Genomic DNA, 27486 nt, shown 5'->3' on the forward strand with positions numbered 1-27486 from the left:
GTGGAGGGGCGAGAGCCCGCCCGCCGCAGGGACGCTCCTCCGCCTACGCCGCCGCCACTTCAGGTCCCCGGGGCGCCCAGGGGAGGGGGCTGACGCGCGTCCCCGCCGAGGTGTTCGGGGGAGGGGGCTTGGGCGCGTGCTCGCTCGCTGAGGCCTCGGGAGGGAGGGGCGCCGGCGGTGCGGGGGCGGGTCGGACCCGCGCCGGGACCCCCAGCGCTGGGGAGGGGCAGAGATGCTGGGAGCTGTCCGCGGTGCTGGTGCCGGCGGGACTGAGGGGCCGGGTCCCAAGGGAGGGAAGCGGAAGAGGGGGGACTTCTAAGGCTACTCTGGAGGTAGTCTGGGTTTGCTCTGGGGCTTAAGGAGGTCTCATCCTCTCTACGGGGCTCTTCTCTGGGAAATGGGGGATTTGATGTGTGCCCTGGGGCTGGGGGTTCTCAACCTTTTGAGAGGTTTCTTCCTTGGTTCTTGCGCGATCTGTAATAGCTTTAGGTGATGAGAGCAAATCACTTTTTCGAGGGTCGGCTTTGGACGATGAGGGTCTTGGATTTGTTCTGGGTTTGGGGGCTCCGATTTTGAGGGCCATTTCTTGGTTGTTTGGGACTCTAGCCTTGCCCTCAGGGATGGGAATCAATCACTTTTGGGGGACTTTACCTTGATGACGAAGTACCGTCTCCCTTGGGGGTTTTGCCTTGACTGGGAACTGTGCCTGCCATTGGCGAACTCTTCCCTGGGTGTTGGAAACCTGTGAATTGAGTCGGGGGGTTCAGCATTTGACTTGGCTCTAGTGTGTGTGTGTGATGGCGTCTGAAACTGACCTGAACCCCTAGGGAGCACATGCTCAGGGGACACAGGGTGGGGTTTGGCCAGCTCAGGATTTGTCCTTGGCTATGACTGCATTTGTGCATTTGCCTCTCAGACCGAGCTAGAGTCTGGTTTTTTTTTTTTTTTTTTTTTTTTTTTTTTTTTTTTTTTTTTCAGGAGGGAAGAGGAGGATCTTGTGACTGGGGGAGGGGGGAGGAAAAGGGGGAGGAGCAAAATGTCCCAGGTGCCAGGTTTTTTGCCCATGAGTGGGTAGGGAGATTCCGGCTTGGGGGATGTCTTATTTGGGGGGGGGTCGCTCAGAAAGCAGCCTTGTGATTGGTCTGCCTGCTGAGGGGATTCTACTCTGTGCTTGCATTTTGGATGACTGGTCTAAGTGAGTGGGGGAGTAGAACTGTCTTTAGTTTGGGAAAGGGGCTGGCTCAGGAAGGTTCTATCTGATCCTGTTGAGGAGTCTGGGACTAGATTTTGGGGTAGGCTCATTTACGGAGCCAGAAGGCAGCCCTGTTGCTTACTTTTGGGAGGTTGGCTTTGGTGGGGGGCTGGAACTAGCCATGGTTTAGGGGGACTGTGGTCTGGGAGTCCTAGGGCTGAATATGGAAAGTCTTGTGGGCTCATTAGGGAAGCGAGAGTGGGTTGGGGGGGTTACCCCAGATTGGAGGGCTGGTTTGGGGACAACTAGATTTGGCTGTAGCTGAGAAGGTGTTTAAGGGTTCATCTGGCCATATTCGGAGCTTAGGGCCAGATTCAAGCTTCATTTGATACTCTTGGGAATGAGTTGGGAATCTTCAAATGGGTCCTTATTGGAGGTGGCAAAGACTGAATCGAAGGGTCAAAGTGTTGCTCTTTGGGAAGATGGGGAGGGGGAGAGATGAAGCTAAACTGGAAGTTAGCTAAATTAGGTGGGGTTGCTTGGTCCTGGATGGGAGGGGGCTGATTGGCCCAGGAGCCATGCCTTTGGGGGTGTATGAGGAGTTGAGAAGGGCTGCCCTGAGGACAGGGCAGCTAAGACACTGGGCATTCTGTGGATGCCCATCCATCCTCCACCCCTTAAGAATGAGCTTGAGCTGTGCCCATCCTTCAACAAAGGCCTCCCTTGCAAAGGTTCTTCCATCCCTTCCTCCCTCCCTCCCTCTAAACCTAGCAGCCTAGGCTTTGAATCTGGAACCTTCTGGAGGGGCTAGGGGTGCTGTGCCAGGTTGGGGGGATCGGCTGAGCTCCTCCCCCTGTCCTGCACAGCTGGATGGCTGGATCCATGAGAAGATGCTAATGGCGCGCGATGGCACACGGGAAGACGGCCACAAGCTGCATAAGCGATGGCTCCGGCACCAGGCATTCATGGCCGAACTGGCTCAGAATAAGGAGTGGCTGGAGAAGATCGAGAGGGTGAGGATCTAGAAGGTCCCTCTGTGCGTGCCGGGTGCTGGAGGCCCTCGGGAGCCTGCGCCCTCCACTGCCGCCCGGCCACACTCAGGTCTCTGAACCACTTCAGATCATTTCCACATCTGCTCCTAGAAATGTGGCCTTGAGGAATTCATGAAACCGCTTTGAGCTTCAGTTTTCCCATCTGTAAAATGGCTAGCATCTCTTCTGTGTGGTGCCCCTACTTTCCTGGTTGTTAAATATTTTACCTCCCCCACCAGGTTTTCTTTCACTCTATTTGGTGTGGAAAGGTCAGGTAGAAAGGCTGGGAAGCCCAGGGCTAATGTGAACTTTGGATTCCATACAACCTGGGCTCTAAATATGTCTCCGTCTCTTGCCAGCTGTGGGCCTTGGGGAATTGTGCTAACCTCTTTGAGCCTGTTTGCTCTCCTTGAAAATTAAGGAAATTATAAATATTGCTACTTCCCTGGGCTCTTGTGCATGTAATTCCTTAATACAAGGCCAGGCACTGAGGAGTGTATTGCTGTGGTATTGTTATTTTTCATATGTGATGTAACATACGTAGCTCTAGGCCACTAAGGAGCTCGACTTCAGTCTTGGAGGAACTCAGCCTCAACCCCCAAACTAATCTCCACTCTTGCTGGATCCCTAGACCTACAGCCCTCAGTACTCCCTCTCCTGTGACTCAAAGGGACACCCAGGTCAGCCTTGAACACTTAAATGGCCATTGATGCCCCGCAAATGGTGACACAGGGCAAAACTACTCTTTGAGTTTAATGGAAGTCCATTCTCTCTGCTTCTTTTGCTCTTCCTCTCTTTCTCTTCTGTCTCTGTCTCTCTCACATGCCTGTCTTTCTCATGGCCCTCTGCCCGTGTTTCTGACTTTATGTGCACGTCTCTGTGTCCATCACTCTACGTCTGTCTGTCTCTTTCTGCCTTCTTCCTATGTCTCTGTGTCTCTCTGCCTGGCTGTCTCTTGCCTCATCTTTCCTCCCATGCCTTGGTTCCTTCCATCTCTGGGCCTTTCTCTGTCTCCACCCCTCATGTCTCTGTCTCTTTGTGTGTCCCCAACCCCTTGCCCCTGTCTCTCTCTCTCCACATCTCTCCTTGTGTCTCATTGCCCCCATATTTCTATGTCCCTCCCCACCACATGCCCCCTCCCTCTCACTTCCTGTCACCCACCCGTCTGGGGCAGGAGGGCCAGCAACTGATGCAGGAGAAGCCCGAGCTGGCGGCCTCAGTGCGGAAGAAGCTGGGTGAGATCCGGCAGTGCTGGGCCGAGCTGGAGAGCACCACCCAGGCCAAGGCGAGACAGCTCTTTGAGGCCAGCAAGGCCGACCAGCTGGTGCAGAGCTTCGTGGAGCTGGACAAGAAACTTCTTCACATGGAAAGCCAGCTGCAGGACGTGGATCCTGGTGGGGACCTAGCCACTGTCAATAGCCAGCTCAAGAAGCTACAGGTATGGCCTGGCTGACCCATACAGGACCTCCCTGTGCCACTGTGTGGTGGGAATCCGGGTCAGACCCCACTCAAAGTATTTTACACAGAGGGGATTCAATACAGGGATTTATTTCCAATGTGTTAGGAGGGGTGGAAGAACAGAAGGAGAACGTTGAGGGAATCCAGTCAATAGTAACTGGTGGAAGTAGCCACCACCCGGAGGGCGTGAGGTACAAAGAGAGAGGAAGAATTCAGAACCAAGAAGCCGTAGTTAGATAGCCACCGCACTGACGATTTCACAGGACCCTGATGCCTGTTTCCTGGATAGAGAAACCAAGGCCCAGAAGTAGGGGAATGGCTTTGCACAGAGTAAGGATGACAGTGATGGAGTGCCTCCTCTACCAGTCTCTGCGCCGAGATCTCACTCCTCCCGGCAGCCCTAAGTGATTGGTACCTTTATTATCCCCCATTTTACCAATGGGGAAAGTGAGGCACAGAAGGCGAAGCACCTGGCCCAGGGACACACAGCTAGGCAGTGACTCCCTAGGACCCCGAGGGGGCTCAGGGAACAGACAGAGTGTCTGCATTATCTCGGCTTCTAGCTGGCAGCCAGCCAGCGGTCAGTATCTGACCGTTTGATACGAATGGCTGGAGGTGCGAATGTGGACGTCGCTTTGCACCGCCTCAAGACATAACAGCTCCTGCCCCTTTGTGCCAGGAGCTATACCTGGCCAGGATCCGTGGGAAACTGAGCCTCCAGGAGGTGAACTTACTGGCCCGGGCTAGCAAGTGAAGAGCCTGGATTCAAATCCAGGACACCCTTGACTTTTCACTTCTCCTTTTAATGTATCTTCTGCACGGTTATGCTTCTCAGGGGCTTGTTAAAGGGTCTGGCAAAACAAAAGAAAACAAAAACCCAGAAAACCAAAAAATCAAAAAACAAAAACACCAAGTCAACTAATAATGAACCATAATGTTAATTAGTGTCTGTTCATTCTTCCATGCAGCGACTCTTTATTGAGTACCAGCTGTATGCTAGGAGCTCTTCTAATGCCAGGATACAGCAGTGGGCAAAACTGACCAAAAGCCACGGCCTTCCTGGGGCTCTCGTTCCGGTAGGGGAGACAGGCAAGGGAGCAAAGGGACAAACAGATCTGAATCTGATACCAGTGATGTCATTGCTTTCTGCCCGGCAGCGGCTCTCAAATGCCCCGGTCTCCAGGACACCTTTACACTCTTAGAAATCATGGAGATCCCCAAAGAGTTTTTGTTCAGGAGGATTATACCTATTGATATTTTCTGTACTAAAAATTAAACCTGAGAAACACTTATTTTTGATTCACATAAAAATAGTGATAAGAAATCGATCACATATGAACCCGAAAGGTCCTTCTATGAAGAATATATGTTCCAAGGCAAAAACAAACAAACAAACCCTAGAAGATTGGCGTGGTTTTCGGTGCTGCAACTCTTTCATGTCTGGCTTGATGGCAGATGCTCACCTTTGCTTCGGCAGCATTCTCTTACAATAGCACGGGTCCTGTAGTCCCTGCAGGACCACACTGTACCCTCCGGAGGGAAGGAGCGGATAAAGGCGAAGAACACCTTAGCATTTTTATAAAATAGTCATTACCTTGCAGAGCCCTTGAAAAACTACTGGGGATGTGGTGAGCTCCCAAGAAATGGGGATCTGTGACTGACTGTCAGGGGCCCAGCCAGAAGCAGAAAGCACGCCCCACGGAGGACAACTTGAGGAAGTTCAAGGCTCTGCTGTCGCTGCCTTGAAATTCTTTGTGACGTTTGAACAAGGGGCCCTGCATTTTCACTTTGCACTGGACCCCACAAAGTATGTAGCTAGTCCTGAGCCCAGCCCATCCGGAAGCCAGAAGGCAGGGGGGCCAAGTGAGGTGGTCTGTATGGGTCAGGCCCCTGGGGCACAGAGCAGGCTGGAGAAACTGGGGGTCAGAAGGGGCGAAAGAAACCTATTACTAGCGTTGTTAATGGTGTTCCAGCCATTGCTAATTCCTCCCATGCGGCATTGCGGTGGGTAAAGGCACAGACTCGGGAATCAGGCGGGTCTGGGTCTGAATGATAACACTGTGTCTTACCAGCCGAACAATGTTAGGCAAGTGGCTTTGCCTCCGGCTTCGAACCTCCGGTCCAGCTCTGTGTGATGGGAAATACCATCATGCTAAGTCACTGGTTGGCAGCGGGACCGTGGCAGGAAGTGGGGCACCATGGTCAAGGCCATGGATATGGGAGCCTAGCTGCTTGGGGTCAAGCCCTGGCTCTCTGATTTGCGAACTGACTGACTTGGAAATGACTTCTCTTTTTGTACCTCAGTCTCTTCATCAGTGAAATGGGCACAATGATAATACTAACCTCATGGGGACATAGTGGAGATTCAAAGACATAATTTGTGGAGTAGTTGCAGAATTGTGAACTCAACAAATCTGAGTTTCAGTATTTGTTTACAGGTTTTTGAATTTATTGTCTTCAACCAGATGGCATATATCATCAATATGCTGTGTTCAAAGTTAGTTGGTAGTTCTTTCCTGGCCTTTGTTACGTATGTGAAACAGATACTTCCTTTGTATTCCATTTGGGGCATTCCCCCCCCACACACACTCATTTTGCATTTTTAAAATTATTTATTTTTTATTTTAAATGTTTATTTATTTTTGAGAGAGAGGGAGACAGGTCCAAAGGAGGCTCTGCACTGACATCAGCAAGCTCATTGCGGGGCTTGAACTCAAATTGTGAGATCATGACCTGAGCTGATGTCAGACGCTTAACCAACCCAGGCGCCCCTCACTTTGCTTTATAAAAATGTGTTCTGGGGGGCGCTTGGGTGGCTCTGTCAGTTAAGCATCGACTCTTGATTTCAGCTCAGGTCATGATCTCATGGTTCATGAGTTCGAGCCCTGATCAGGCTCTGCTCTGAAACTGCTTGAGATTCTCTCTCTCTGCCCCTTCCCCACTCACATGCATGTTCTTGCTTGCTCTCTCTTTCTCAAAATAAATAAACTTTTTAAAAAACGTGTGTTTTGGGGGGTGCCTGGGTGTCTCAGTAGGTTGGGTGTCTGACTCTTGATCTCAGCTCAGGTCTTGATCTCAGGTCATGGGTTCAAGCCCCATGTTGGACTCTGTGCTGGGCGTGAAGCCTCCTTTAAATAAATGTATTTGGGGGGTGATATATGAAACATTAATATAGTGCCAAAAGTTAGAACTGTCTTCATTTCACCTGATCTTGCCAAATAGCTTGCCCGAGGCTTGCTGCCAGTGAATGCTGTCTTCCCAGCAGCGAACGGGAGTTCCTGTTTCCGCCCATACTTGCCCACACCTGGTGTTGTCTCTTTTTAGATTTTTCCCAGTCTGATGGATGGGTGTTTTGCATTGGTATTTTCTCCCACAACTGATGGGCTTGAACATCCCTGTCTTTCTTTTGGCCATTTAGGTTTCGGAGGGAGGATTAGGGGCCTCATACTCTTCCCTCCCCAAGGAAGGAAGCATTTGTCCGAGCATTCATTCTAGGGAGAGGGTGAGGCCCAGCAGAGATGAGGGTCTGGCCCCAGATCACACAGAGATCACACAGAAAGGCCCCAGCACGGGACTTTCCCCAGCAGAGGGAGCCCCAGGCAGCAGGGAGTGACTCAGGAGGCCACGGCCCCCAGATGGAGCCCAGCTGGGCCTCTGGAGCTGCCGCTGGGGAGGGGAGGGGCTGTCCCAGGCCCCTCTGTCCCCTGGGGCCGCCTGAGCACTCAGACGCTGGGCACACGCCGGAGGGCGGGCGGCTGCCATCCAGCCGGCACATTTCCTGGCTGCCGCAACCCTCAGGCTCCGGGGCCAGGCAGGGCTGGAGCCGGCTGGCTCAGGCAGAGAGGGTGTGGATGTGAGTGGTCTGCCCTCCCGGCCTCTCTCTGGGCCTCTCAGTCCTGCTCCCCCAGTTCCTCTGTGTGGAAATTCTGTCTCCCATCATCGTGTCACTCTTTCTCTTACTTTCTCACTGTCTTCTCTTTTTATTTCAGTTCCTGGTCTCCCCCTGGATCTCTCCTGATCCCTGTGTCCTCCGGTGTCCTCCCCACTGCCCCCTCCCCAGCCACTGTCGCAGGCTTCCTGGGAGGAGCCCACCTGAGGCGTAGGCCACGTGACCCAGAGTCCTCTCTCAGAGCCTCCTGTCCAGCTGTCCTTCCTGGCCCAGGGACCAGATGGTGGAGTCCCAAACCCCCACTTGCTGGTCCTCAAGGGCCTGACCAGCTGGTCTGGCTCAGCCATGGGCTTCTGCCTGGGGAGGGGGGTGGCTGCTCTCCTGCCATCTGAGGGGGACAGGCCAGGGGAAAATGCACTAGAGGCTTTGCAGCTGCTAGGCTGAGTCTCTAGGGACTCCTTACCACCCACCCCACCCCTGCATGCCCTCCCCACCACAAAGTGAGGCTCTTTCTCTGGCCAAGGAAACACCCCCCCCTCATTCTTTGTCACATTTCTTCATGAGCTCAGCATGGCCTAGGGGGAGAGTCCGGATACAGGAGCTGCATATCCAGGGTTTGAGGCCCCATTCCACTGCTGTGTGACCCAGGGCAAGTGACTCCACCTTTCTGAGCCTCAGTTGCTTAAAAAAAAATTTTTTTTTTAATCTTTATTTTTGAGAGAGAGAGGGATACAGAGTGTGAGCAGGGGAGGGACAGAGAGAGGGAGACACAGAATCTGAAATAGGCTCCAGGCTCTGAGCTGTCAGCACAGAGCCTGACGCGGGGCTCGAACCCACAAACCGTGAGATCATGACCTGAGCTGAAGTCAGATGCTTAACAGACTGAGCGCCCCAGGCGCCCTCTCAATTATTTTTTTAAATGTTTATTTATTTTTGGTAGAGACAGAGTGCAAGTGGGGTAGGGGCAGAGAAAGAAGGAGACACAGACCCCGAAGCAGTCCTGAGCCAAAATAAGATGCTCAACCAACTGAGCCACCCAGGCACCCCTAATTTTTTAAATGCTTAATTATTATTATTTTATTATTTTTTATTTTTTAATATTTATTTTTTGAGAGAGACCTCAAGAGGGGGAGGGGCAGGGAGAGAGGGAGAGAGAATCCCAAGCAGGCCCTGCACTCTCAGTGCAGAGCCTGATGAGGGACTTGAACCCATGAACTGTGAGATCATGACTTGAGCTGAAATCAAGAGTTGGATGCTTAACCTACTTAGCCACCTAGGAGCCCCTAAATCTTTTTAAAAATTTTTAAATTTAAAAAAATTTTCCCAATGTTTACTTACTTTTGACAGAGAGATACACACAGAGTGCAAGGAGGGAGGGGCAGAGAGAGAGGGAGACACAGAATCCGCAGCAGGCTCCAGGCCCTGAGCTGTCAGCACAGAGCCTGATGTGGGGCTCAGACTCCTGGACCACGAGATCATGACCTGAGCCAAAGTCAGACGCTTAACCAACCAAGCCACCCAGGCGCCCCAGGAGCCCTCATTCTTAATATTTAATACTGTCCAGCTAAAAGAAGCAGAACAGCCTAGTGATTAATCCAACAAACAAAGTTAGAGACCTACTCTGTGCCCAGGCACAGGGCTGGCACTGGGATCCAGCTGTGAAGGAAACAAGCATCCCCGTCTTCACCTCCTGTGCCGTGAGGGTTGCAGAAATTAATCCTGGTCAAGTGCTTAGAGCAGCGCCTGTCAGGGGGCAGGCATCAGGATGTGTTACCTATTATTGCTGTGATGGTAGGAAGTATAATGTGAAAAATAAAAGGCTTCCTCCCCACCCCACCCCCACCTCCCCGTCCTGCTCTCCCTGGACGTGACTCTTGACAAACAGACCACATTGAAGCTTCCCCTTTTCACCTGACCAAACACCCTAGGTGTCCTCTCTTGTCAAAGAATCTGTGGATCTATGGCGGGGTGGTTCCGCGTCTACCTTTAATCAGCTATCTGCTGAGGGACCTCTGGGCTGTGTCTAAAGTGTCTAGTGTGAATTACACTGCAAGAGACATCGCCATCCATACAGACTGAGCCTATGTGCACACGTTTCTGTAGAAAAGGGTCCTCGACGTACAATTTCTGGGCAGGTGTGTGCCTTAAACTTTTTGAGATAGATTGTGAAAAGGCAGTGGACGCACCTGCATGAAAGAGCACTCTTCGCCCCACGTGGTCACCTAGCCTTCTCATGTCTGCTCATCTGAGGAGTAAAAGATACTCTTTTATTTTTAGGTTTATTTATTTATTTTGAGAGAGAAAGAGCAGGTGCACGTGCATGAGCAGGGGAGGAACAGAGAGAGAGAGAGAGAGACAGAGAGAGAGAGAGAGAGACAGAGAGAGAGAGAATCCTGGGCAGGCTCCCTGCTCTCAGTGCACAGCCTGATGCGGGATCTCAGGAACTGTGACATCATGACCTGAGCCAAAATCAAGAGTCAGACCCTTAACCATTTGAGCCACCCAGACACCCCTGAAAAGCACTGTCTTATGGTTATTCGTTTAATGATTACTTTTGAGAGAGAGACACAGAGCATGAGTGGGGAAGGAGCAGAGAGAGAGGGAGATGCAGGAACCGAAGCACAGAGCCTGATGCGGGGCTCGAACCCGCAAACCATGAGATCATGACCTGAGCCAAAGTCAGCCGCTTAACTGACTGAGCCACCCAGGCACCCTTGTCTTTTTTTTTTTTTTTTTCGCATTTCCCTTAACATCAAAGGAGGCCGAACATCTTTTTGTGTGTTTAATGGCCATTGTCCTTCCCTAACCTTTGCTCGTGTTTGCAGGGAAGGATCCACATTAAATGGTGTTCAAAATATGTGGCATTCTTGCAGAAGTAGGAAAGTGTCAGTCCTGGAATTATTCCGTCTCAGCTCATACAGCCACTTGGAATACAGGTTATGGAGAGGTTTCGATCTAGTGGAGAACTGGAATTTATAACCTTACCATTTTACATTCTATTTAAGAGTTTCCAGAATTTAAATGCATTTTGATTTTTCTATGCATTGCTGCAGTGCTTTTCTTGGTGAAAAGGGGTTTGGAGTGACTATTTTACTTTGCTTTGATTTCTGCAGCTTGTAATTGTGCCTTTTGAAATTTCCTTTTGGATGGTTTTGACTTGTTATAACGTTTGATTTTTATCCATTTTTATGACTCCTACAGATTGTTAACTGTATCAGCTGGGACTCTGGAGTGCATTTCCGAGAACTTAGACCCACATTGACTTGGGCCTAAGGGGAGGTTCTTGGCTCACGTAGCTGAAAAAACCCAGCGGGTGTGCAGCTTCAGGCATGGCTGGATCCATTACTCAAATTATGTCCTGGGCAATCTGTCTCATTTTCTGGGGCCTGCTTGCTTCTGTGTTGGCCTTCTTATCCGAGAGTCTGTTTCTTTCTGGTGGCAACTTGGCCCCCAGTGCCCCAGGCGTACGTTCTACCCGCTAAGGGACCCCATGGGAAAGAGAGCACCCGTCTGAACTCACCCGCTTTTCCCGCAAAAGTGGGAAACGTTTTCATTGGCTGATCTTAGGTCACATGCCACTTGTTACCCAATCCCTGCGGCCAGAGTGGTTTCCGTGTTCTGATTGGTTAGGTTGGGTCATGTGGCCACCCTTGGCGCTCTAGGTTCTCTTAGTCCCTCCGGAAGCTCAGGGTTTGAGAGCAGGATGAGTGGAAGAGGAAAGGGTGAATGGTGGGCTGGCAAAATCAACAGTTCTGAGTTATAGAACCTTGGAACAAAACGTCTTCACTCCTTCGGTTTTGAGCATTGAGTTGCAATCATTCTCTAATCTGTTACCACTTAATTTCATTATTGTTTTGCTTTCTTTTATGACTTTCCCCCATCTGTTTAGAGTCATACCAAGTGATACATTAATATATTCTTTTGGTAAAAGATCCTACTAACCTAGAAGTCTTCAGGAAGACATAAAGTCTCCCTTAACCAAACCTCTCATTCCCACACCCCAAAGAGAACCACAATTATGATTTGGTGTGCCTCCTCCTAGCGCCCATTCTGTGCACTAACTACCTGCATGGATTTTTAATGTTTTTAATTTTGTATGCTTAGTTTTTTAAATAATTATATTTTATGGTTCAGACATCAAAAGCTGTACAAAAATTCCTATGTGACAACTCTCCTCTTCATCCCTTGCCACGTTCACCGAGTTCTTGTTTCCCCAGTAGGTACCATCTGTGGTTAATTTCTTGTTGATTCCAGGGAATTATTATGCATGTGCAACCCATGACAAATGTAATATATTCAAATGTAGGGTCTAAATTGCTTTTTTCTGTTAACAGTACGTCTTGGCCATTATTCCATACTGATGTGGATTTGTTTAACCATTTCATTCTTTTTTTTTTTTAATTTTTAAATCTTTATTTATTCTTGAGAGAGAGAGAGGGTGTGAGCAGGAGAGGAGCACAGAGAGAGGGAGACACAGAATCCAAAGCAGGCTCCAGGCTCTGAGCTGTCAGCACAGAGCCTGACATAAACCCACAAACCGTGAGATCATGACCTGAGCCAAACCAATCATGACCTGACACTCAACCGACTGAGCCCCCCACACGCCCCCTAACCATTTCATTCTTGATGGGCATCGTGTTTGTTTCTAATTTTTCCCATCATAAACTCTCCTATGGTGTGATCCTTGGGCAAACGTCTCAGCTACGATGAACATCCTTGGAACACATGCCAGTATTTTAGTTATGTTCCTAGAAGTTCAAGTGCAAGTGCTGGGTCAAAGCATATGAACATTTTTTTACATTTTGATAGGACTTGCCAAATTGCCTTCCAAAAAGCCTCCACTAATTTACACCACCACCGACCGACAGTGGCTGAGTGTGTCTGTCTCTCTCCATCTTCGCCAATGCTAGATATTATCCGCCCTTTATGTGTTTGCCGGTCTGGTGAATAGGGAAAGATACTTTGTTTTAATTTGTATTCCCTGATGATTAGTGAAACTCGGTATCTTTCTGTGTGCTTAGTTTTTCTTCTATGTTTGCCTGTTCACTCGGAGTGGTGCCTGTTCACATTGGGCCAGTTTTGTCTTTGCCAGTGACCTTCATTTGTGCATTGAACAAATCACAACTGAAGACGTTCTACATGCCAGGCACTGTTCTAGGTGCTCAGGAATACAGAGGCCAGTTGACCCAAACCCTGCCCTCACGAAGCTCCCATTCTAGAAGCAGGAGACTGATAAAAACCCCTCAGCTAAAGACAAAATTGTCTGATGGTCGTAAGTGGAGACAGAGGAAGCAGGGAGAAGGGGAATTCTTTGATTTGTCACAGAAACTAACTCCTTGTTCTGATACGTGTCAAATATTTTTCTCAGGTGGTCATTTGCCTTCCAACTACATTTAGAAATTTTGGTCAATGCAAAAGTAGTGTATGTGCCTAAATTTATAAATCTTTCCCTTTATGATTTTTTTTTTCTTGGAAAGATTTTCTCCATCCTAAGACTATAAAAGCATTTGCCCAGGTTTTCTGCCTTATGGATTTACTTATTCCATTTAAGCCTTTAATCCATCTGGAATTGTTTTCAGCGTAAAGAGCAAGGAAGGGATCCAGCTAATTCAGTTAGCCAGTTGGCCCCTGACCACTCATTGAATAATCCATATTTTCTTTGGAGATTTGAAATGGCATCTATAAAATGTATGAATTCTTCAGTGTGTTTGGATGTGCTTTGGCACTTACTGTCTACCCTTATGACATACCAACCATTTAAATCACTATAATGTTGTATTTATGACATTTGGAAAGGTAGGCTCTTTTGGACAAATTACCTAACCTCTCTGGGCCTCAGTTTCCACCCCTGTAAAAGAGCGATATCACCAAATTTGAAGGAGTCCTTCTGACAATGATCGAATTAGCGGCTGCTTTAGTCCAGGGGGCCAGGTAAGCCTCTTTGAGAAAATGATGTTTGAGCTGAAATCTGATTGACAAGGCAGAGCATGCCTGGAAGAGGGAATAGCAAAGGCCAAGGTCCTGAGGCAGAAACTTGTTCAGTGCGTTGCACCTCTGGAGGGGACTGAGCAAGGGCCCAGGGAAATGGTGCCTCGTGGTGATGGGTTTGGCTGTCACCACGAAGGTCTGGAGAGCCGAAGCAGGATGGGAGGGAGGGTGGAGCCCGCCGTCTCTGCCCCTGTCCCCACAGTCGATGGAGTCGCAGGTGGAGGAGTGGTACCGCGAGGTGGGAGAGTTGCAGGCGCAGACCGCGGCGCTGCCCCTGGAGCCGGCCAGCAAGGAGCTGGTGGGCGAGCGGCAGAACGCGGTGGGCGAGCGCCTGGTGCGCCTGTTGGAGCCGCTGCAGGAGCGCCGCCGCCTGCTGCTCGCCTCCAAGGAGCTGCACCAGGTGGCGCACGACCTGGACGACGAGTTGGTGAGGACCGGCGCGGGGCGGGGCGGGGCGGGGCGGGGACGGGCGGGGACAGGGTAACGGGGAAGTGGCTTGCGCGGATGGGGCGGGTTAGAAGGCCATAGTCAAGCCTGCGAGCCAGCGGGGGAGGGGGGTTGGGAGAGGGGACGAGGCCGTGGGACCTTGGCAAGTTCAAGGGCGGAGCTGACCGCCAGACCTCCCGACTGACACCGTACTAGACTCAGTCACTCAATCCTTCCCTTATTCACTATCCCTCGTTCACTTATCCACGCATTCATTTATTTGCTTTTTCACATTTCTCTCATTCATTGATTTATTCATGAAGCCATTTAGTTGTTCACTGACTCATTACTTTATTCCATGCTTCACTGATTTATTACTGATTATTTGCTCACCCCTCATTCATTCATTTTCGCATTTACTCACTTCCTGATTTGCTCATTCATTCATTTCCTCAGGCATTTGTTCACCCACTTGATCATTATGGGCCCCGCTCTGTGCTTGGATGATGATGCAGTCACAGGGGTGACCAAGACGGACCCCACTCCTGCTCATAGAGGGCTCAAGGGTCCAAAGGAGGAAAGCAGACTTCTCCCCAGACAGTGACTGTTCAGGGTGATTAGGGCTGTTAGGAAGGAGTTAGGAGGCCACTGGCCAAGGTCCAGAGTCAGGGAGGGTTTCCTAGAGGAGGGGTACCTGAGCGGAGACAGGAAGGATGAGTCCCGATGGGACTGGGGGAGTGGGAAAGGACTCTCAGGAACTAGGACGTGCCTGTGTGAGAGAGAGAGCAAAGCAGAGCCTGTCAAGAGAGGGGGTCAAAGATGAGACCAGCCTCTTCGGTGAGGAAGGGCCTTAGATGCCGTGCTGGTGGGTTCCAGTTTAATTGAGATGTAAGGGTCCTTAGGCACCTTCCCCCCTTGACCTGCTCCGTGTATCCTCTCCAGGCCTGGGTCCAGGAGCGACTGCCGCTGGCCATGCAGACCGAACGAGGCAGTGGTTTGCAGGCCGTCCAGCAGTACATCAAAAAGAACCAGGTGAGCAGAGAGCCAGGGTGAGGGGGTGGGTTAGGACACCTTGGATATGAGAGAAAACAGTTCAAAGTGGTTAAGGCCAGAACAGGGAAACTCACTGGCTCTGGTGCTGGAGAAGACTGTGATGGATAGCAGGAATAGATGTATCCGGGTACTTGCGCGATGTCACGAGTCTCTCCACTCCATGGGTGTGTGTTGCTGGGTTAGCTTTGCTCTCAGGCCCGCTCTCCCCTCCCTGTGGTGAAAGACATCCAGCAGGGTCAAGTGTCCATCCCACCAGGAAAACGGAAGGGGATTTCTCTCTCTCAATATTTTCAGCAGAGATAACTCTTCCTGGCCGAGCTTGAGTCACATACCTGTCCCTGAAGGGTGGTGGTCAGGGATTTGTCTGCTCTGCTGGCCTGGTCTGGGTTCAGGGCCCACTCTGGGAACCTGCTGGTGGGGGCAGCCTTAATCACCTGGGCTGGGATGGAGATGAGGGGGTTCCTCTAAGGAAAGTCGGGGTCCCGTGGGCAACAGTAAGGAGAATGGCTGTTGGGCAGGGACAGAGGACAACCGAAGATGAAAACTCTAACCACCCACCGGGAGGAGGGACGGAGATAATCAGCCAGAGTGTGCGCTCTCCGGCTGATCACAGCGGGGAGGCCTTTGAGCCCCTGAGATCTCTCTGGAGCTCTACACACCTCTCTGGGCCTCAGTTCCACATCTGCATTTTCAAATTTTCAAATCGCTTAGCAGAGGGACTCTTCAGTCAAAGCCTAGGATAACACACATGAGAGAGGAGGGGCGCCTGGGTGGCTCAGGCGGTTGAGCACCGGCTTCGGGTCAGGTCATGATCTCACAGTCCATGGGTTCGAGCCCCGCATCAGGCTCTGCACTGCCAGCTCAGAGCCTGGAGTCTGCTTCAGATTCTGTGTCTCCCTCTCTCTCTGACCCTCCCCTGCTCATGCTGTCTCTCTCTGTCTCTCAAAAGTAAAAAACATACTATACTACTACTACTAATAATTACATGTTGATTAAAAGACTCACTGTGTGCCAAGTGCCGCCCAAGGGGGTTATGTTGGTTATTTAATTTAATCCCCACAATAAACTTATCAGACAGCTCTTCTCTTTGCCAAAGAATATGAGTTGGGAGAATGAGCACTGACAGATGGAGGGGAGGTGGGCTTATAAATTATTCTCAAAGGTTTGTGACCATCCTGCACAGATGGAGTTTTAAGTTTGTTTATTTTGAGAGAGAGAGAGAGACAGAGAGAGAGAGAGAGAGAGAGAGAGAATGAGCAAGGGAGGGTAGAAAGAAGGAGACAGAGAGAATCCCAAGCAGGCTCCACTCTTGGCTATTGGCAATGTTGGGGACAAGCGGAAGTGGCCCAACCTTTTCAAGGTCAAGGCAAACAGTCAAGTGCACTTTGCTAGGGGAGCTCAGCTGTGCGTCCACAAGAGTGCTGGATGCTCCAGAGCCGTTAGATGAGTGATGGCAGCCGGTACTGACTGAGCACCTACTGCATACCAGGCACAGTTCTGAGTGCACCATAGTAACAAACCCACAAGGCGACATCATGGTCCGCCACTGGCCACATGCAGTTGACCTCAACCCCTCGGTGCCTCGGCTTCCCCATCTGTAAAGTGAGACAGGATGAAGTCAGGCTCCTGGAGCTGCAGTGAAGACTAGATGCATCATGCAAAGCCCTTGCTTAGCAAAGGTGCTCAATGTCCGCTAGTATCACCTCCATTTGCAAGTTAAGGAAACTGAGGCACAGAAGCCAAGGAAGGCACCCAGCAAGTACAGAACTGCTTGAGGGAAACTTCAAGGGTGGTGGAAGGGTTCCACAGCCTGACCTGGGCAAACGGTGTACCCACGTGCAAAAAGATTTGCACCCTTCGTTGTGCATGAGTTACACAGCCCCTGATTCTCAGCCTGCTTGAGCCGTTAGAGGGTACCTTACACCACCAGGTGGCTTGGCTTGGTTGAGAGCACAGGCTCTGGAGCCAGCGGTCTGTGTTCAAGTCCTGTTACCCCCTTACTAATTGCTTGTTTTCCCCCCTGCAACATGGGGGTATGAGTGAGGGACTGACAGCAAGCTGCCTCGGTTGTACTTGGCGCAAGGAGGGGGGGGCGATCTGCGGTGGTTTCTGATTCCCTCCGTGGGCTGCGCGCATGCGGTCCTGCCGGGCCTCCGAAAGCCCCTCTCCACCCTCACCCCCACCTCCCGCCCCCAGGGCCTGCGGCGGGAGATCCAGGCGCACGGGCCGCGGCTCGAGGAGGTGCTGGAGCGCGCGTGCACGCTGGCCTCGCTGCGTAGCCCGGAGGCCGAGGCCGTGCGCCGGGGTCAGGAGCAGCTGCAGGGCGCCTGGGCCGGCCTGCGGGAGGCGGCGGAGCGGCGGCAGCAGGTGCTGGACGCCGCCTTCCAGGTGGAACAGTACTACTTCGACGTGGCCGAGGTGGAGGCGTGGCTGGGCGAGCAGGAACTGCTCATGATGAGTGAGGACAAGGGCAAGGTGCGCCCGGGCTGGGGGTGTGGGGGTCTGGGGGCGCCGGAGCCCGGGCCCGGCCGCTGCCGCCTCATCGCGGGCGCCGTGTGCCCCCAGGACGAACAGAGCACCCTGCAGCTGCTCAAGAAACACCTGCAGCTGGAGCAGGGCGTGGAGAACTACGAGGAAAGCATCGCGCAGCTGTCGCGTCAGTGCCGGGCGCTGCTGGAGATGGGGCACCCGGACAGGTGGGCGGGCGGGGACGGGGGGGGGGAGCGGGGGGGCCAGTTCTTAAGGAATGGTCCAGCAGTATCTGAAGCATTGCTGGTGGAAATTGGGCCATGGTCCCAAACTGGACATTGGGGTGGGAGGAGCCTTCACTGCGCAGGCGCTGGAGCCTCAGATTTCAGCTGGGGTGGGGGGGCGAATGCAGGAGCGGTGCCCAAGGATGCTTGAGAGGGTGGGGTCAGGGGTCCTGGGATTTGAGTGTAAGAGTGGGAGTCAGTGCCTCAGACTGAGGAGAGAAGGAAGCGCTCAGGACAGGGAAGGGCCCTCTTCCTACCCAGTGTCTGGGCAGTATCTGGAAAGACAGAAAACCCTGGAGTGAGGGGATTGGGCATAGCCTGAGACCTCCTGGGTGGCCAGGCATACGGCCTCCCTAAGGTCAGGAGTAGGGGCCACCCCTGGGAGGCCTGGACGAGGGGTGGGACCTGAGAGGGGACACAGGGTTAGACCTCTGTCCTCCTGAGCCAGGAGATGGACAAGAGGTGAGGTGGCTTCTCTGGGGACCCAAGTAGGGATCAGGACCCCCACTCCGGTTACTGGAGGGGCAGGGAGTGGGACCACAGAAAGGCGGGGGCGGGGGGGCAGTGAGCTTGTCAAGCTTAGGGAAGCAGTTTTCCCTGAGAGCCAAGACGCAACTACTGGGTTCACTGAGTCCAAGTCTTGCAGAAAGCATAGCCCCCCACCCCACCCCCCTGCGAAGGAGTCCGAGCAGGCACTACTGTGGCTGAAGGTTCAGAGGAAACACAGCCCTGCCCTGCGAGGAGGTGGCAAGGGGTCACTGCCCTGTCCTGGAAGTTTCAGGGCCTCCCTCCCTGTCCCCCGCCAGCGAGCAGATCAGCCGTCGGCAGTCTCAGGTGGACCGCCTGTACGTGGCGCTCAAGGAGCTGGGCGAGGAGCGCAGGGTGGGCCTGGAGCAGCAGTACTGGCTGTACCAGCTGAGCCGCCAGGTGGACGAGCTGGAGCACTGGATCGCGGAGAAGGAGGTGGTGGCCGGCTCCCCTGAGCTCGGCCAGGACTTCGAGCACGTCACGGTGAGCCCCGCTAGTAACAGTATCAACACGAGTGGCTCCCATGCGTGCTACTGAGGTTCTCTGGGCCTCAGCTTCCCCAGCTCCAGTCTGAGGATAATAATAGCACCCACCCGTGGCTCTTTTGTGAGTCCAAAGAATTACCAGAATGCAAGGCACTTAGGACGGTACTCAGCACCCGCAGTGCCCAAGATAGTGTCAGTTACTGTTATCTGATTATTTTTCTTCTTGCTGTTATTGCTATGGAGCAAGTCCTTGATAAGCGTTAGATATTACTTTTTACTCTCATCATCGTCGTTATTATTACTCTTACATGTTCCAAGATGGTGGCTGGAGGGGGCTCGTGTGCACAGGGCCTTTGCTCATGCTGTGTTCCTGGTGGCAGGTGCTGCAGGAGAAATTCTCCGAGTTCGCCAGTGAGACGGGCACGGCAGGGCGGGAGCGGCTGGCGGCCGTGAACCAGATGGTGGATGAGCTGATTGAGTGTGGCCACACGGCGGCGGCCACCATGGCCGAGTGGAAGGACGGGCTGAATGAGGCCTGGGCCGAGCTGCTGGAGCTTATGGGCACGCGGGCCCAGCTGCTGGCTGCTTCTCGGGAGCTGCATAAGTTCTTCAGCGACGCCCGAGAGCTTCAGGGTCAGATTGAGGAGAAGCGGAGGCGACTGCCCCGCCTGACCGCCCCGCCCGAGCCGAGACCCAGCGCCAGCTCCATGCAGCGGACCCTGCGCGCCTTTGAGCATGACCTGCAGCTCCTCGTGTCCCAGGTGGGGCGCCGGCGGCCAAGAGGGGAGGTGGGAGGGCCTGGACAGCGTGGCCGAGAGCTGTTGGGCAGGCTGTAGGGCAGATCGACATTAGACAGTACAACAGATGAAAACAGACCACAGAACACGGAGAAGCGAGATAATGGGGCAGGTAGAAAACCGACCGACTGCACGGTGCGTAGAACTGAGGCAGTGTGGGGGAAAGGCGGTACAGTAAGTCTGATAGAAATGAGACGGTGTTTCCAATGGCAGGGGCCTCTCCTAGGAACTGTGAAGGGCGTCTTTTCTAAATCCAGATGGAGAGCCTAAAGGAAATTTCAGATGATTAAGAGAAATTTGGCTGTGGGGCAGATGGAAATTTGATTGAAGGTCTCGGATGGTATCCTACGATTTTCCTGAAAGAACTTTGATGGGAATGGGTTTAATGGAAATGGCAATGGAGCTGTTAGACTGTCAGACTGTTAGAAATCAAGCAGAGAGACTGATAGTGATTGGGCAGTGGATCTGATAGAAGTATGGTGGTCACTCCAAAAGAAATCAGGCAGCTGAACCAATAGAGAGTGAGCGGCGAGTCTGGTAGAACTCACACAGCAGAGCCAATAGAAATTGAGTAGGACACCTAATAGTAACTGAATGCTGAAGGAACTTGGGCAGTAGGTAGTGAGTCCGAAAAAAAGCTGAGTGAAGAAAAACATGGACAGCATGTTTACTAACATCAGGGTGAAAAGAGGTTTCCTGAAGGAAATCAGAAAGGTGTGTACTGAGGGAGAGGCAGGCCCAGTGGAAGTAGGGCCCTCAGACCAAACGAAATCAGGCAATGGACTGATAGAAACCCGGTGGTAGGTCCTAAAGCGGTCAGAATGCAGGTGAGTCAACAACAAACAGGCAGCAGGCGTGAGTGAAATACGGTAGTGGGTCTAAAACGAAATCAGAGAGTGGGCAAGCCAAACAGAAACCAGGCAGCAGATAAGGGAAGGACCCAGATGTGGGTGCTATTCATTGCACCTGGCCAGCCTCCCCGAGGAGGGGGAAGAGGGCGGGGCCTCGACCCCATGGGGGCGGGGCCTGGACCTTGTGGGCGGGGCCTGGTTCCCGGGGGCGGGGCCTGGGACCAGGGAGGGCGGGCGCTGGACCTGGCGTGCCCCGCAGGTACGGCAGCTGCAGGAAGGGGCAGCCCAGCTGCGGACGGTGTACGCGGGTGAGCACGCGGAGGCCATCGCCAGCCGGGAGCAGGAGGTGCTGCAGGGCTGGAAAGAGCTGCTGGCAGCCTGTGAAGACGCCCGCCTGCACGTCAGCTCCACCGCCGACGCGCTTCGATTCCACAGCCAGGCCCGTGACTTGCTCTCCTGGATGGACGGCATCGCCGGCCAGATTGGGGCAGCTGACAAGCCCAGGTGCCCCTCATCCCACCTCGGGCTCCCTACCTGCCTCTGGGCACCCCCCATCCCCCGCAGCCCATCAGCAGTGCCCTTCCCTTAAGAAATCTCAGCCAATTGCCAGGCACTGGACGAAATGTTTCATGTGTATTATGACCCCTTGTCAGGCCTGGCCTTGGTAGCTCAGGGCATCCTCTTGCCTTCTGGCCTTCCCAGTTGCCTACTGCTGCCTTCCCTGTGTCACATCTGGGGTGGGCTGCAGCCAGGATAGGGACAGCGAGGCATGGGACTGCATTTGTGGCTTAACCTAGTGGGTAGTGAGCACTGATTTATTGCTGGCAGCCGCGTCCATGTGAGTCCATCCCACGGTGATGGGGACCCATCACCTGGCCCCTGAAGTTCCATTCGCTGAATAGGAGACAACGATTCCAGGGAAGGTTTTAGGCACTAAACCTGCACTCCCATCTGTCAGCCCAGGAACCCCAACCTGTCTACCAGGGAGGCTGGGAAATGTAGTTCAGCAGCAAGTCCAGGAAGACAGGGATTTGGAGAATGGTGGACGTGGAGCATTATTTCCATGACTGTGGGGCCTCGCCTATGTTCACTGACTCGCCAAATATTTCTTGCATGCCTACTGTGTGCTGGATGGTGAGCAAGGCCAAGCTGCTTCCCTGCTGCTGCTTACATTCGGAGCATAGAGACAGGCAACAAATAAATTAGTGCCTAATATTATTTCAGATAGTAATAAGTGGTCTGAAGACAAAGCAAGGTAAGGGGGTGAGGTGCTAGCTGGCAAGGCTTCTCTGAGGATGTGACGTTTGAATGGAGACCTTAAGGAAGTGATGGTGAGTTGGGTAAAGATTTGGGGGGAAGGGTTTTCCACGTGGAGGGATCAGCAAGTGCCAAGACCCCGAGGTAGGTTGTAGTTTGAGGAGGAGCTAGGCAATCATTAGGGCTGGATGGAGTTGTGGGGGGCGAGGGGAGCTAGAGAGTGGTAGGAAATGAGCTGGGAGGGACAATAGGGCAGGGTGAGGAGTGTGCCTTTTTCTCTGAGATGGAAGCCTGGAGACTTTACTGCAGGGGAGTGATGTGCTGTGAGGCGCACGTGAGAAAGAGGACTCCAGATGCCTTGCAGGAAAAGGAGCAGAGAGCAGGGGTAGAAACAGTGAGCCGCCAGGAGGCTGCTGCTGTAATCCAGGTGAGCGATGGTGGTGGCTTGGTTCAGTGTGAAGGCTGGAGAGATGGGGAGAAGCGATTCCTCTTAAGAATTAAAAAAATAGATTCTCATTAGGAAAAATTTCAAATGTACACAGAAGTAGTGATAACAGTGCAGTGAACCCAATGCAGAGAGTGGACGCCCAACCACGTTTGGCCCATCTTGTTCCATCTGTACGCTCCCCGACCCCCGCCTCCACCCCTTGCTGAGTTCCTTTAAAACAAAATCGCAGAGGTCCCGCGGTATTTCACAGGGCGTGTTTACAGTTGTCCGTGTCCAGTCTGATGAATTAGCTTCAGGGGCTGAGAGAAGAAGAGGAGTCATGGACAGATGGGAGGGTTTGCTGAGATGGCGAACTTCAGAGGAAGGCTCTTTTGGGAAACAGATCATTCCAGACTTACTAAGTCTTAGGTAGGGATCATTATAATTCGGGATCTTCGGAAGTGAGTTTGGCTGCATTAAGTGTTACAAAGCTATGTATGCTGCCTGGCGGGGCCTTCAGAAGTTTGGGGTTTGTTTTGGACATAAGGTAGCTGAGAACAGTGCTGACCGATAGGCGCATAACGCAAGCGCAGGTGTGAGCCACGTGTGCGATCTAAGGTTTTCCCGTAGGCACATCAGAAAAGTGCGGGGTGCCTGGCTGTCTCACTCAGTGGAGCATGCAACTCTTGATCTCAAGGTTGTAGGATTGAGCCCCATGTTGGGATTACTTAAAAATTTTTTAAACTCAATAAAAAAGAACAAAGAAGCAAGTGAATATTAATGTTAGTGATTCATTTTATTAACCCAGACCTATATCATTTCAACATGTAGTCAATATTAAAATTTTTGAGGGGCGCCTGGCTGGCTCAGTCAGTGGAGCGTGCGACTCTTGATCTTGGGATCATGAGTGCAAGCCCCATGTTGGGGGGTGGTTAGAGCTTACTTTTAAGAAATTAAGAATATTTTTTTAATGTGTATTTATATTTGAGAAAGAGACAGAGTGTGACTGGGGGAGGGGCAGAGAGAGAGGGAGACACAGAATCCGATGCAGGCTCCAGGCAGTCAGCACAGAGCCTGAAGCGGGGCTCGAACCCACAAACTGTGAGATCGTGACCTGAGCCAAAGTTGGACACTTAACCGACGGAGCCACCCAGGCACTCCAAGAAGCATAGCTTTAAAAACTTAGAAAAACGAGACCTTGACACCTGAGGTGAGAATCCTCGGGGTGTGCCCTTTGAGCACCCTGGAAGAGGTTGTAATCACTGAGTCAGTGGAGAGCTTGGCCCCTCAGCACCTGGTCTGAGAAGGTGGGTGTTGCTGTCAAAGGAGCCGAGCCTCCAGCCACGCATGCAGTCAAAGGGCCGGCTCAGGGATTTGGGCTCCCCTGGGAGTCGCATCTGCCCTGGGAGCCTGGGGAGAGGCACCGAGGCTCAGAGTCCCGCCCCCTGACCACTGCAGGGATGTGTCATCAGTGGAGGTGCTTATGAACTACCACCAGGGCCTGAAGACTGAGCTGGAGGCACGGGGGCCTGAGCTGACGGCCTGCCAGGAGCTGGGGCGCTCTCTGCTACTCAACAAGAGTGCCATGGCTGACGAGGTGGGAAGGAGTGTGGAGGGTCCCCCTCTGCCATCCGTGCCCATTGGGGCGGGAGCCCCCCTTGATGCCTCTGTCACCCATCCGCCACCCCAGATCCAGGCACAGCTGGACAAGCTGGGAACCAGGAAGGAGGAGGTGTCAGACAAGTGGGACCGCCATTGGGAATGGCTGCAGCAGAGTGAGTGGGGGCCCGGATGCATGGGTTCAAGGGCACAGGGATTGGGCTGCTTAGAAAGGCCCAGCGGGTGACATGGCATGCTTTGTGCACCACTCATGAGTGCCCTGCAGCAAACATGAAGGCCTGGGCGGGGGCGGGGCAGAGGACTGCTTTGCCATTGACTCCCTGGTGAAGGACACGTAGGGGAGAAGCTGGTGCCCTCAGAAATACCCCAGCCCCTCTCATTCCTGCAGAGCCCGGAGTGGTCAGGGCTGGGATACAGGAAGCCGGGAGGGCGTGGAGAGGGGCCGGAGGGCCAGAGAAAACAGCCAGTGCCCTGTGAAGGGCCCTCAGGTGCACCCATCGCCCTCACTCCCAATGTCTCCCCTCAGTGTTGGAAGTGCACCAGTTTGCCCAGGAGGCGGTGGTGGCTGATGCCTGGCTGACGGCCCAAGAGCCACTCCTGCAGAGCCGGGAGCTGGGCAGCAGCGTGGATGAGGTGGAACAGCTCATCCGGCGCCACGAGGCCTTCCGCAAAGCGGCTGCGGCCTGGGAAGAAAGGTTCAGCTCTCTGCGGCGCCTGACCACGGTCAGCACCCGAGACCCTGCCCCCAGCCACCCACCCCCATCCAGCCGTATGAGACAGACATACCGGGACTGGAACTTGGGGCTCAGTGTTGTGTTAAGTGAGGGCTGAGACAGACCCTCACTGTCCAGTGGGGGAAGAGGGGGGCAGACCTGTCCCCAGACAGTGACAGCCCAGGGCTGTGATAGGGGAAACACAAGGTGCTGTGGGAGCCCAGAGCACTTGTCCTGGCTAGAGGGCGTGGCCCATCTGAGTGAAACTTGAAGAATGAGGAGAGACCCTTGTTTCAATGTCCTGGGTTGGGGGCATTCAAGAAGGAGGCAGTGGGACTCAGAAAGTCACCTAGAGAGAGTGATTATTTAGCCGATTCTTAACACTAGCTGTTTGCCAAGAAAAAAAGGAGTTGAATTCCCGGCAGGGAGGAAACGTGGACGCAGGCCTGCACAACCTTGCTTTTGCAGTAATAGAAACTGCTCGACTGCATGGTGAGGCAGGCAACCCAGGGGCGTCTTCCCAGACCCGCCCCTTACCGCGCTCCTTTACCTGACCCCGGCCCCTCCGTTCCCAGATAGAGAAGCTCAAGGCGGAACAGAGCAAGCAGCCCCCTACGCCCTTGCTCGGGCGCAAGTTCTTTGGAGACCCCACGGAACTGGCGGCCAAGGCAGCTCCTCTCCTGCGGCCAGGGGCCTACGAGAGGGGCTTGGAGCCCCTGGCTCGTCGGGCCTCGGACACACTGTCCGCGGAGGTGCGGACCCGGGTGGGGTACGTGCGCCAGGAGCTCAAGCCTGAGCGCCTCCAGCCGCGCATCGACCGGCTGCTGGAGATCCCGGGGAGGGTGGAGACTCCAGCTCCGCCGCCCGCACCCGAGGATGCGGCGGAGACTCCCGGGGCCCTCGCGGCGGCGGAGCAGGTCCGGCCGCGGCCAGAGCGCCAGGAGTCCGCTGATCGCGCCGAGGAGCTGCCCAGGAGGCGGCGACCAGAGCGGCAGGAATCGGCCGATCAACCCGAGGAGGCTGCGCGGAGGCGACGGCCAGAGCGGCAGGAGTCCGCGGACCACGAGGCGGCGCACAGCCTCACCCTGGGCCGCTATGAGCAGATGGAGCGGCGGCGGGAGCGGCGCGAGCGGCGGTTGGAGAGACAGGAGTCCAGCGAACAGGAGATGCCTACCAGAGGAGAGCTGGCCAGGGGGTGAGGCCCTCAGGTGCCCGGGGAGTGAGGGGGAGGGGACACGGAGAGCTCCTGGAGCCACGCAGGGCCCGTGGGGAGGGCTTCCGGGGCTCAGAACTGCCTACTGTCCTGGTACCCATTTTGCAGAGGTGTAAACAATCTGAAAGAGGTGAGGGGAGGTGCCCATGGTCCCAGGGCGGCAATTCTGTTGAAGGAAGGACTTAGCCCCTGAGTTCTGGCCCCTGCCAAGGTGGCCCAGGCAGAGATTTTGTCCTCTCTGCACCTCAGTTTCTCTACTGGGCTAATGGCGAAACCATCTTCTAACTTTATCACAGCCTCTCTCCACCTTATAAACTGGGGGCTACCGTCATCTCCATTTTACGGATGGGGCAACTGAGGCTCAGAGAGGGCAAGCCAGTCAGTTTGGATGAAGCAGGACTGGAACCCAGGCCTTTCAGAGTCCAGTGTTAACGAGAGCATGACGGACAGATTGACCCTATCAGCTGAGACCTTTGGTCAAATACGTTTTGGAGACAATGAGCTCTTGACCCCTTTTTAATTCTGCATATCGTAAACATTTGCTGAGTCCCTGTTCTGTATGTGGTATGTGCTGGAGAGAGCAGTGGTCAGACCAGCCTCAGCCCAGCTTTGGTGGGAATCCCAGTCCAGTGGGGGAAACAGTGGATAGTGATGACCCAAAGTGACCAGGGCTGGGACAAGGGAAGTCTCAGGGGCTTGGGATCTCAGGGGGTGGGGGGTAGGGGGAGAAGGCAACGTGATGTGCAAAGGCTTGAAGGCGCCAGTTTGGATGTTTCTCTGGTTAAAACTCAAAGGAGAGGTTCTGTCCTCCAGCAAACGTGTCCCAAGTATCTATAGTGTGTAAGGCAAGCATGTAGTTGCAGATGTGGACAGGTGCCCGGCATCTCAGGCTAAGAGGTAGAGGCTTCTCCGGCTAACCAAGCTGGTCCCTGGGAGAGGGCATCCCAGTTGCATTGGGTTTTTTCGGCCTCCCCCTCCCAGGAAGGCCACCCTCGCTGACATCGTGGAGCAGCTGCAGGAGAAAGAGGCAGGCCCAGGGCTCCCTGTTGGGGTAAGTTGAGCCTCAGGATGGGTGGGGGTATGGGGAACCCTTTCCTCAGAGCAGGAGTCAGGACCCAGAAACACCAATGCCTAGCCCTGCCTCCAGCCTTCCCCCCATCTGAACCCTGCAGAGAGTCTCAGGGGGTGATGGAGAGGGCCCCCAGATGCCTCCCACAATCTGAAAATCTCTCCTTAAGAAAAATAAGGCCACCAATCTAAGGAGAATCCCACCCACTTCTACACACAGACTCCACACTCTTCCCATATCTGTCCTGGACTTTCTCTAGCCCAGTGGGGGTCTCAGTTATCCTCACAGCCAGCCACACACACACACACACACACACACACACACACACACACGTCCCAGATTCCTCCTACAGACAGCTGGGACACCAACGTGCCTGCACTCCCACCTCCATAGAGCTTGCGCTTTCCTCCCTAAGATCGAGAGTGATTCCGAACCCAGGAGTCCTGACAGTCTCACTCCCGACACCGATGGGGCCCCTAAAAGTTGGGTCTCCAGCCCTGAGGCCCTCCCATACTCTCCTCCAAGACAGATGGGACCCCCAGACCCATGAGTTCCCCCCCAGACAGATGCCCCCTACACCCCCCTATGGACAGCACCCCTCTTCCCCCTCCCTTCACACAGCCGTCGCTGCCTCAGCCTCGCGAGCTTCCCCCAGGCCGCCTGCCCAACGGGCTTGAGCCGCCCGAGCGGACACCTCGGCCGGACCGGCCGCGGGCGCGGGACCGGCCCAAGCCGC

At 53.6% G+C, this 27486-nt stretch overlaps 1 protein-coding gene across 1 annotated transcript in view; it reads left to right on the forward strand.

Annotated features, from left to right (window-relative positions):
• The window catches only part of SPTBN4 (spectrin beta, non-erythrocytic 4), a 65449-nt gene extending 43775 nt beyond the window's left edge, over positions 1–21674 (forward strand). Inside the window, exons 22-30 of the mRNA XM_029924292.1 lie at positions 2059–2205; positions 3398–3661; positions 13761–13985; positions 14927–15016; positions 17234–17512; positions 17603–17733; positions 18597–18801; positions 19184–19564; positions 20711–21674. Coding sequence (XP_029780152.1) covers positions 2059–2205; positions 3398–3661; positions 13761–13985; positions 14927–15016; positions 17234–17512; positions 17603–17733; positions 18597–18801; positions 19184–19564; positions 20711–21040 — 2052 coding nt within the window. The 3' untranslated portion in view covers positions 21041–21674. The remainder of the gene's footprint in view (positions 1–2058; positions 2206–3397; positions 3662–13760; positions 13986–14926; positions 15017–17233; positions 17513–17602; positions 17734–18596; positions 18802–19183; positions 19565–20710) is intronic.
• Positions 21675–27486: the final 5812 nt, after the last annotated feature.

This window comes from Suricata suricatta, chromosome 16, assembly GCF_006229205.1.
Source record: "Suricata suricatta isolate VVHF042 chromosome 16, meerkat_22Aug2017_6uvM2_HiC, whole genome shotgun sequence".
Lineage (NCBI taxonomy): Eukaryota > Metazoa > Chordata > Mammalia > Carnivora > Herpestidae > Suricata > Suricata suricatta.